The sequence below is a fragment of the Trichosurus vulpecula genome, chromosome 3 (assembly GCF_011100635.1).
Source record: "Trichosurus vulpecula isolate mTriVul1 chromosome 3, mTriVul1.pri, whole genome shotgun sequence".
Lineage (NCBI taxonomy): Eukaryota > Metazoa > Chordata > Mammalia > Diprotodontia > Phalangeridae > Trichosurus > Trichosurus vulpecula.
Window position 1 is genome coordinate 259,960,688 of NC_050575.1, and position 12,026 is coordinate 259,972,713.

Sequence of the window (12,026 nt, forward strand, 5' to 3'; positions counted from 1 at the left end):
TATTGCCAATCTGGTTCCACTATGCCTAGCCTTCGATTACTTTCACCATTCCTTACCTTCATTCCTGTTCACACACTGCTGAATTACACTGGAAAAATCACGAAACTATTCTGACTAGGTCCACTACAGATTTGTGTTACATTCTCAAATGGGCCCTGACAGTAGCAAGGCAATCCTTTTATACTTCTCTAACTCACTATACCACTCATCACTGTGGTTTTTCCAAGCCTTCTTATTCTTCTTCAAACTTCTCATGGTAACCCATACTCCACACTCTCACCTGAGAACCTTGACCAATATTTCACTTAAAAAATTGAGGTAATTCACCAAGAGTTTCCTCTTCTGCCCTTCTCATTTCACATCATTCAGATGTCTTTGCTACTATTTCCTCCTTCATTCCTGTTTTACATGAAGCCCTGGTAGCCCTTCTCCCAACTAAGGCAAACATTTCTACCAACATAAGAGATCTTGTTCCATCCCATCTTTTTCAGCAAACTGCCCCTCTATCATCCCCACTCTCTCACTCATCTTCAATGTCTGTGTACCTGGGCTGCTTTTCCAACTGACTAAAAATATTTCCATATCTCCTCCATCATCAAAAAACCTTCATCTGATCTGTCCATACCCATTAACTATTATTCTATTTCTCTCATGGCCAAACTCCTTGGAAAGGCTATCTACAAGCATTGCCTCAACTTTCTTTCCTCTTAAGTCTCTGCAATATGGCTTCTGAGTTCATCATTCAACCAAAAATTCTCTTCAAAGTTACCAATGATCTATGAATTTCCAAATCTAATGGCCTTTTCTTCCCCAATCCTCATCCTTTCTGACCTTTTGACACTGCTGCACTTCTTTACCCTGATACTCTTTTCTAAGTTTCTGTGGCACTATTATCTCCTGGTTCTGCTACCTATCTGACCACACCTTTATCAGTCTCCTTTGCTGGATCTTCATCTAGGTCATATCCAGTAATAGTCAGTATTCTCCAGGGCTCTATCCCATGCCTTCTCTTCTTCCTTTACACAATTTCTCTTGGTAATCTCATAAGGCTCCCATCAATTCAATTATCATCTCTGTAAAAATGATGACTAGTCATATTTATCCATCCCTAACCACTTTTCTGACTTCCAGTCTCCAATTTCCAATTGGGCATCTTGAACTGAATATACCATCAACAATTTATACTCAACATGTTTAAAACTGAACGTATTATCTTTTCCCCCCAAAAGCCTCTGCTTCTTCCTAACTTAACTTCCCTATTACTGTAGAGCAGCACTTCTTAAACTTTGTCCACTTGCAACCCACAATTTAAGAAGTGCTGCTGCAGTACCACATCACCTCAGTCACCCAGAGTTGCAACCTAGGAGTCATTCTTACCCCTCACTTTCACTCTGCCCCCATATCCAATCTTTTGATCTCTTATAGACTTCTTTCTTCTGACACTGCCACAATCCTGGCACAGACTTTTATCACTTCATAGGCCAGCTATTGCTTGCTGGTTGACCTCTCTGCCTCAAGTTTCTCCTCAGTCTAGTCCATCCTTTGATCAGCTATCAAAGTGATCCTGGAGGCAGTTAGGAAGCACATTGGCTAAAGAGTACAGAACCTATATTCAGAAAGACCTCTGCCTCAGTTACCTCAACTGTAAAATGGGGATAATAATAGCAACTACTTCCCAGGGTTGTTATAAGGCTCAAATGAGATAGTATCTGTAAAGTGCTGGGCACAGAATAGGCTCTTAATAAATCTTTTCTTCCTTCACTCCTCCTTTTTTCCTAAAGGGTTAAGTCTGACCATGTCACTGTCCTACTTCAGTAAACTCCAGCAACTCTCTATTGTCTCTAGGTTCACACACAAAATCCTATTTGGCTTTTAAAGCCCTTCACAACCTAGTCCTTTTTACCACTCAGTATTAGTTATACCTTACTCCCTCTCACATGCTTCGAATCTGATTTCCTAGCTGTTTTTTGCACAAAACACTCCACCCTCTGGACTCCTTGCATTTTCACTGGCTGTCCTGAAAGCCTGAAATTCTCTCCTTCCTCATCTCTACCTCCAGGCTTCCTTGATTTCCCTTAAATTTCAGATAAAATTCCTTCTACAAGCAACCTTTCCCAATCCTCTTTAATGTTAATGAATTTCTTATGGGACCACCCCCAATTTATCCTTTATATCTCGTTTGTACTTGGTTGCTTGAATATTATCTCCCCCATTAGAATGTAAGCTCAAAGCACAAAGTAAGCACACATTAAACACAAAGACTGTCTTTTCCCTTTATTTGTATGCTCAGTGCCTAGCACACATGCTTGTTGAATTGAACTGAAATGGGTTCTCTCCCAGGTCAAAAATCAAACATGTTTCTTAGAATGAGAATTTTATTATTCCATGATCCTTATTAATTATTATTCATAAATTACTACCATAAAGTATAAATCAGTGTTATAAGTGCTTGCAATGGTATATTCCACCACTGCGAAAGATGTTCAGAGCAGAGACCAAAAGGAAGACTTCCTATTAATGGTGCTATCTTCTCTATGTTCTTGTTTATAGATGACATTGGATGGAATACATCAAATCCCAGGATACTAAAGTCTTCCATATCAGATTCCTAATCACTAAAGAGTTTGGTTTGCCTAATCAATTGCACAGGAAAAGCAAGTCATTGAATAATTCTTATTGTGTAGCTAGATCAACAGCATTTATATCTGTTCTATCAGCAACAACTTAGAAAAATGCTGCAGATAAAGAATAAAGTGGGACTAGAATGATATAGGTGGAGGAGCTCCTACTTTTCTTTTTGCCTTTCATTGTAGGCCTAATGCTTAGCATAGTGCCTAGCACATCAGGAGTGATTAATAAAGTCTAGCAGACTGACCACCCACTCTTCTCCTGAGACAAATTTATTTTCTTGGGTCTCTCTAACCATAATTGTGTGGGAGTGAGGCATAGGGCTCCGTTCCTTCTCTACAGGAAAAAGGGCTAAAGCAGTACTACATACTACCAACGTAACCAACATCCTAGAAACTATTCTAATCCCTAGTTAATTTCCTTTGTGAAGGCTTTCCAAATTGGTCAGTTTGATTCAGTAATCCTCTTTAATCTCATCAACTTAAGAGCTGGAAGGGAGTTTATAGATCATCTAGTCCAAAGCCCTTAATTTACAAATAAAGAAAATGCAATAGTTAAATGGCTTGCTCATGACCATACATATCTAGTATAAATCAAAGCAAAGACTTCTACTCAAGTCTGCTAGACTCTGAGGTCAGCTCTCTATTATGACAAGTTGCTTCTTTAATACAGTGGTAGGAACTGGATCTATGATTTTATTGCTGCAGGAAACTTTTGGGTGAGGAAACACCCTCTACCAACGTAGATCAGCACCTTCACTGAAACTATAAGCATCTAAGATATTTCCAGAACACTAACAGATTAAGTGACTTGCCTAGGGTCATACAGCCATATGTTAGAAATAGAACTTGAACTCTGAATTTGAACCTGGAGGGAAGGAAGGAGAGTCCATCTTTCTTTCTCCTACACTTTGTCCTCACTGTCTCAGTGTACTGTTTGGTATTAGCATCAATGCTTACCTCCAACATAAAACGTTCAAAGAAGAAAATAAAATGAAAAAGAATTTAAGTTAAGTACCTGGAAAATACTATACAACTGGCATTTGAGAAGAAAATACTTCATTAGGAAATTCACTAAACTCTTCTGAAAAGCTAACTTTTATGAAAGGACGATTCACTGATTCTTAATTACTTTAATAAAACATTCTTAGCATACCTTTTTCATAGTCAAGCAACAAGTGAGATCATGATATACAACAGGTACAAAATCCTTTGAAAGATGAACATCAAATTCTACATAAGCTGCACCCTAAAAAAAAAGAAGTGATTAAGTATTAAGGCAAATATTATGGGGCTCTGAGAAACCTTAAAAATTATGCAATAGGATACATGAAAAATTAGCATATGATTTAGTTAATATTTACAAATTTGTTGCATAATTTTGACATAGGCAACTACCATCCAGAATTACTATTACTGACAAAGCTCTATGAACAACCTTGCTATTATTATTAAAACTTAAGAACTATAACAATCCTTAAAAAAAAAAAAACACTTCATGCCATATAACAACACAAATGTTTTTCCTAACTAGGTAATCAATGATGCATAATATGAAATAGTGAAGCAAAGATCAGGTTTCACATACTGTCTTTGACACACACCATGAATCTCTCTAAGACTATAAATTTTAGACAGGTTGCTAATTTACATCATTGGAGTGAGTTTCTACATAAAGAGTTTCTCCACACTGAAGAAACCACAGGGCTAGACTACACACACACAAAAAGAAAGCTAATGATCAAATTAAAAACATAATACTGAATTTAGTTTCTGCTTAGTAAAACTGATGGTTTTAACTCATGCAAATTATTAATGCCTCTTATTTTAATGGTTTAAAGGAAATGCAGTCGCATTTTAGACTAATGCTAAACTAAAGCAAACACAAATTTAAGTGGAGCAAATAATGACACTATGAATGAGAAAATCTCCTAAAAGTTTTGCTCTATGGTCAGATAAATTTTTTTCTGAGTTCTGTTTTTGTAATTCTAGTAAGTTAAACTTTGTTCAAGTCTAATCTTATCTACCAAGCATCATACTTACTCTCCTGTAGACATTACCTTGCTTAATTTAACAAAGAATGTAATAAACTTAAAACATGCTAATACACAACAAAATTCAGCCAGTCAACACATTCCTACTAATCAAGAGTATTCCTGAATCAAAACATAACTGTCCAAGAATGTTTTAAAATAATTCCCAATGCAATGCCATTTTGACAGAATCATGATTTCAATGTGGATGCTCCCTTCACAGGTACAGATCACAACCCATTTTGTGTAGATCATCACATTTCAGTGCCTATAAAGTGGCACTGGAGGTAGGGAAAGAGGACATAGAAAGAAATGTGGTGCCTTAGTCTAAGTTCAAGTAAGAACAGCACACGGAACTATATCCTAAGTGACAAAAAGAAGAGAGTGCTAGGGTGCTTGTCAGCAGAAGTCGCCAGTAATATTCTTCTAAGTCATTCTCCCCCATCCCTTCCTTCAGTCATTATAAGAATTCCTCTAATCAATGGTGGAGAAACATAATAGATGCTATCCATTATGATGATTATGACTAGAAGAATAAAACTTTTCACTTATGAAAATTATTTTCTCTTTAATGGAAAAGGCTGATGCCAATCACAGGTAAAAGGGTAAGGATATCTTACTAGGAAGATTTCATTATAAGTAAAGCTTTAACCTCTCGAAGTGAAAAGTGAGGGTAGAGACTTATTATTTTCCTCAAAGCATTTCTCCTTTTATTCAAAAATACAAGCTGACTCATATTTGAAAAAGTTTCATCTCTCATCTCTATCAGACTAGTTTACATATTTTAATAGGTAGTAAGTAGGTGCATTCTATAACACAATCATTAAGAACATCAATAAAGAAAAACCATAATACTGACAGGTAAATGTGTGCAAAATATTTGGGCTTTTCCAATATTCTTCAACTTAGCATTAAAGTTCTTCATAATACATTACAAAAAACCAAAATGGAAGATCCAATTTTATATAATCTCCAATCAAAGATTTACCAGTTCCTTCAAAGACTATATTTCATAAAATTATATGTAAAAGAACATTTTCTACAGGAACAAGACAATACACTGGCTTGATTCTACTTAATTTCAAAATATTATGGATGGTATTGGTTTTATTTTTCTTTTGGGAAAAATCAGGCTGCCTCGGTAATGTCTTAGAGCTCCAAGGGATGCTTTTATCAAGAGGTAATAAAAAGAAAAATATTTCTAGGGTTGGCACTAAGGTGAACTTTAGTAAGATGTTTTACTTCGATTTTGTGTTCTTTTAAATCATTTTATCAATATAATGAATACTTTACAAAGATAACTTATTTACACCTAAAACATTAACTTAAGGGTAAAATGCACAAGACTATAACTTGTATTTATAAAAAGCAATAAAATTAGAAAATGTTGATAATACATGCTAAATGCTGCAGAGGATAAAATCAGGAAGACTCATCTTCCTGAGTTCAAACTAGGCCTAGGAAGTCACTTAACCCTCTATGTCTCAGCTTCCTCGTCTATAAAATGAGCTTGAGAAAGAATGTCAAACCACTCCTGTATCTTTGCCAAGAAAACCTCAAATGGGGTCACCAAGAGTCTAGCACAACTGAAATGACTGAACAATAAAAATGTAAAATCGTTTACACATAACTACTGAATTCCTTAGCAAGGAATAAATTCCAACTAAAATTATTGTGGCAAAGCATGTTTTAAAGATATACACCTCAGTAAAACCTGATAAACAACTTCAGGCACAACTAAGATTTCAAATCATTCTTGGCACTCCTGACAAAATGGGGCCATTTAAAAACAATGGAATTCTAGAGATGCTTCATTTGGTTATTAGCAAAAACAAAAAAAACCCGGCAATCCTTTCAGTTGAAAAAAGAAGTTCAATTCTAAATATTCCTCACTTGATGAATAACAATAACTACTCAATTTCCAAAGCATATCTAAAGTTTGGGGCTTTGTTCAAAACAATCCTGCAGGTCAATGATGGAATTATTATAGTAATTTTACAGAAGAAGAAACACTCAAGAGAGATAATTTGCCCAAAATTTTCAGAAGCACACATTCTGATAAACATTTACAAGATAAACTGACTCATAAAGCAATTCCTACAGATTTCTTTTTGACTCAACGATTACTGAAAAATTTATATATCATTTACTCTATCCCAATAGTTACAAGTTATTTAAGGGGAAAAAATTTTACATACATGACTAGCTGCACTTCTTAAAGAAGCAATTGTATTTTCTTGTACTTTAGCAAGCCTGAAATAGAGGAGACAAATCATCAGCAGACTATTTTTTTAAAAAGTAAACACTTTTTAAAAGGTAAAAATTTAAAAGAGGTTTCATATATAGAAATTTTAATAGTATTTTTAGCAATGATGTATTTATTCAAACTGATGCTAATTTTAGCAACCATAAAATAGAAATGTGACCAATTTGACAAATCTTTTTTTCTTTTGCAAAGAGATAAATAATCCTTCATACAGAGAAGATATCCTAGCCAAGATATAACCCTTGTTATAGCAGGAAATTATAAGGGTGGGTTCCATAATGATTGTAGAAGCTGTGGGAAGACAGTTGTTGGTAGATCTGTGAATTGGTATAGCCATCATGGAAAACAATTTGAAACTATACCCCCAAAGGTCATTAAGAAGCATACACCTTTTGTCTAAACAATGCCATCACTAGGCCTATATATAAAGGAGATCAAAGATAAAATGAAAAGATCTATTTGTTTAAAAAAAAAAAAAGGCAGCATTTCATTTTGCAGCAAGAGACTGGGAAGCCAAGGAGGCACCATAAGAAATAAAAAAGGGCATGGATTCAGAAAAACTTAGAAAGACTTTTATGAAATAATACAGTGACATGAGCAGAAACAGATTTATACAATGACCATGGCACTGAAAAGGAAAATAATTTTGCAAAACTTAAGACACTCTGATCAATGCAGTGACCAATCACTACTCCAGAAGAATGATAAAGAAGGATTCCTCTCATCCTTTGGATGGAGAATAAGTTCATACAAGCAATAAAAAAGTTGTTTTTGTTTTACTGTGCTTGTTACAAGCAAGAGCTTTTTACTAGAGGAAAGGCTGGAGAACAGTGATGATACAAAAAAAAAGAACATCAAAACATGCAAAAGAAAGCAAAGGGCAGTTCAGAAGGTGATGGACATGCAGGACAATCTTGGGACTACTATACTAAATGTAACATGTTAAAAAAAACTATGTAAAGATTCAGAGTTTAACAAATAATCTTCTTTTCTGACCTTCTTTGTATATGGAAATGTTCATGTCTGATGTTCTATTCACAGTAAAAAAAAAAAAAATGTTGCAAAGAACATAAAATCACAGAGAACTGACAGTACGAGTGAGACTTGCATGTGGATGACCATTCTCAAACACTTTTGCAAAAGGAGGTGAGGATGGAAAGACAGTAAAAAAGGTGGACAAGTAGGAAGATAATTTAGGAATGGGAAGAAGGAATGATTCCCTGACTGGCTTACTAAGTCCAAAGCTAGTAGTTTTCTTCTGGCTCCAGGTTCCAACCTTCTTGATAGCTGGCTGTGTTTTTTTTAAAGGCATTAAATCTTTGATGCCAATTGATTTAAATTCCATTCCTTCCTTCCTGGATACTCTCTCCTCTCAAGTTTTTGTGACACAGTTTTCTCTGGTTCTCCTACTGCTTTTATCTAACAACTCCTCAGTCTTCTTCGCTGGTCCTTCATCTAGGTCAAACCCACTAATTATAGACATGTTCCCCCAAAACTCTATCCTGGGCCCACTTCTTGTCTCCTTCTATATTACAGAGATCTCACTTAGTGATTAGGTCTCATAGGTTCTAATATAATCTCTATACAGATGATTCTATATATTTATAGATATATAGATATACACGCATATAATAAATACACATACAAACACATATATATATACATACACACACATACATGTGTGGGGTGGGGACAGAGGGGGACTGTGTATACGTGTAGTCTCTCTCCTGAGCTAAGGGAACTAGGGCAGAACATGTCCCCACCCTGGAACAGTTTGCAAAAACCTTCACAAAAATAAGAGGTGTGTGCTAGTTGTCTGTGTCTGAGTAAGAGTCCCCAGATCTACATCAAATTAGTGTCTGTTCAATACTCCTCCATCCATTTCCTATATGCAAAAGATTTTGGAGATAAAAAGGGCCTCATCGGTCTAACTCTTTAATTTTAGAGATAAGAGAGCCAAAAAGAGGTTCAACGAAATTTGTTCTAAGATCACACAATTCTTTAGTTGCAGAGTCAGGATGAAAACCCAGGCTTTCTTAAGAAATACTCCAATATTCTTTTTCACTATACTCTGGAGTCTAAAAAATAAATTACTGGGAGAGGAAGACAAGTACTATAAAAAGATTCTAGACCTGTTGTATGCAATAAAATCAGCCTGATTCACAAGTCAAAGACAAGTATCCATATGCTGCCACATAGAACCAAATGCCAGATACCTATAGATGAAAGTGAAAAAAATTCCACCTGTGTCCTCATATCCAGTTCATTACTACACTACTGGGTCTTGTTTCTATCTCCCCTTTATCAACTCAGGAGCTGACAGAATATTCAAAAAGAGAGAGACTGTAACTTCTAAAATTTTTGCTTAAGCAATATTAAAAATTCTTAGCAGCTAATAATATAAAAAAAGGATATTTAAATGCTTTAGAGTGACACTCACAGTAATAAAAGAACTACTTTACATTTTGAGGAACAATCTTTGTTTTTTAAATCTACTTGCCCCTTCCAAAATAAACCTGTATCCATTATGCAAAGGTAAACATCAAATACAGAAATTTGGTATATATGTAGAGAAATTCAATTCTGCATAAAATACCAAGCTACTTTTTTGCTTCATAACTATAAATTTAAACAAAACTTACGTGGTAGTTGTTGTAGAGTTTCCCGCACCTCGATGTCCAACATCTAGAGCTGCTCTTGGATTCCAGTACTTTGAAAATGAACACTTCATATCACAGTTGTATCCTCGTAATGGCTTAATAATTATATAGTCAACTTTTAGAAAAAAAAGAGAAAAAGCAAAATTATTGTTTTCAAAACATGCCATAAAACTTATTCAGTTAATTTATGTGACAAAATGTCTTATTAAATCAATGAATATGCAAATAAAACTATGACCTCATTAGTTTTGATGTCCTATCCAACAATAAAAAATGCAAGCCACTGGAAGACTTCCTCACTTTCTCCTTACATTGTGAGGATAATAGCTGAGAACTAGGGCTGCTCTTTTATGATCATTCACCTCCTCACATGACCAACTCAACTCTTTTTCTGTTAAGTATTTTTTCTGATATCTTTTACTTTTTTAAAAAACAATTTCTCATTGCTTATATATTGCACCTTACTCACAAATATTATGCACTTCCTCATTGTCTTCAATTCCTGAGAGACTACTATGGGGTTCTACGTCTCACATATATATAACACCAGAGGTGTAAAACTGTTACTAAAAAGATGAAACCTTGTTTCCTAGTATAACTGAGCTCATTAAAGGAACCTCGCAATTTCCTAAAAGCAAAGGACATTTCCCTCTTGTTTAATTCTTGACCTAATTTGTCCATTTGTACTATATATTCCACATATACATTTTGATGAACAAGCCCTACAGGTTGTCTTAAGAGTGTGTCAATCATCTGTGCAATAAGAATTCTTCAGCCACTTGGTCTTTCCTTGTCTATGTAGATAAGGCCAAATTCTTAAATGGTTATGGATCTTTTCCAGAAGGTTCTGAAACATTCTCAAGATTCATATGACCAGCAAACAAAAACTTCTAGAGAATCTCATCACCCACAAGGAGCCTCTCTGTAACTTGGAATATGTTCTGGATCTCCTAGACTAGTGACAAAAATCTTTAGTGAAGGTAAGTATCTATGTTTTAGGCATGGCTTAATGTAAATAATCAATGACAAATAACATTTACATGGTACACAACTAGCCATCATGAAGAAGTCTTCTAGCATATTAGGTGAGGTAGCTTCATTGTACAGATGAGGAAAACTGAGGCACAGAGAAGTTAACTGACTTGCCCAAGATCACATGACAAAGAAGTGCCAGAATGGATACGTGAACTCAGGTCTTCCCAATTCCAAGCTTAGTACATTATCCACCATGCTGCTCCCATTAATTGCATAATTAAGTATAAAGAACTAAGGAGATATGCCCCAAAAACACTGATACTGCACACATAATTCTTATTCCCTTCTTCCTTCCATTCTAATGCTGCAATTTAAAACCAATTAAAATTATAATTTAGGATAGTAACTTTAGCTTATATTGCAAAACTTCACATAACTTCTGATTTGCCATCAGATATACCTCTAACTTTGCCAATTGTTTTTCTTGAACTCCTGCTCATGATGGGAAGTGTGAGAATTCCTGCACTTCTTCCACTTTCAGCAATAGTAGAAGACAATAGACATGCAGTACCAACATGACCTGGAAGTACATCTCCCTGAACAACTGTTTCGCCTAGATCTTCCTGAAAAATTAAGTATTAGAATAAGTAATTAGTTTTTACATAAACTTTTTATAATTTGACAGTATTCAATATCAATTCCCAAGCCCCTGAATATTTTAAGAGGAAGAAAACAGTCATAACGTAAACTGATTATTCGGATGAATTTATTTTTTAAAAAAAGCTTAGATTAAAACTAATCAGGCTAGTTTACTTTTAACTGATTTACAATTATCTCAGATTCTAGCAATCTGTACTTGCAAACATCTAATTCTGTAAGTTATATTCAACTGATAACCATAAACTCCTATTAAAATTCAAAAATAATTTACTGAAAAATTTTCTGATTGTAGTACCCCTCTGCCCAGGTAGTTTTGTGTAGTCTCCCTAAAGACAGCTATGTGATACAGTGTAACTGTACATGCTAAGGGAGATACAACTCCTTATTGGCAGGCAGAGAAGGACCGAGGAAGATAATAGGCAAGGTATATATTAAATAACAACTGAGAGGCCCAACAACTCCGTGCATATAGGTAAAAACCAGCACTCCAACATGTACCTTGGTTCCCTACACCTCAGAGACTGCTAACAGTGAACTACTAGGGTAAGATTATTCTCCTATCAGTTGAGGTAACTTTCATTTCATTTCTGAGTCACAGAACACCTAACTCTTGTGTTTTCTATCTCTTGAAACTAATCTGTTTGACTTCCCTAACTTTTTATTGCAAATATTTGCTTTGAGAACTAGGCCTTCATCACCAAAATCCTTCTCCTAATGTAACGCATAGTCAGTATAATGATTATACATTATAGTCAGTACACTGGTTATACATCATAGTTAGTACAGGGTGTTCCTAAAGTCTGGA

General features: G+C 35.1%; 1 protein-coding gene across 1 annotated transcript in view; it reads right to left on the reverse strand.

Annotated features, from left to right (window-relative positions):
- The window catches only part of GPCPD1 (glycerophosphocholine phosphodiesterase 1), an 88,533-nt gene that overhangs the window by 33,010 nt on the left and 43,497 nt on the right, over nucleotides 1–12,026 (reverse strand). The window contains exons 9-12 of the mRNA XM_036750260.1: nucleotides 11,022–11,184; nucleotides 9,569–9,701; nucleotides 6,859–6,913; nucleotides 3,784–3,876 (exon numbers count right to left, since the gene is read on the reverse strand). Of these exons, the coding sequence (XP_036606155.1) occupies nucleotides 3,784–3,876; nucleotides 6,859–6,913; nucleotides 9,569–9,701; nucleotides 11,022–11,184 (444 nt within the window). The remainder of the gene's footprint in view (nucleotides 1–3,783; nucleotides 3,877–6,858; nucleotides 6,914–9,568; nucleotides 9,702–11,021; nucleotides 11,185–12,026) is intronic.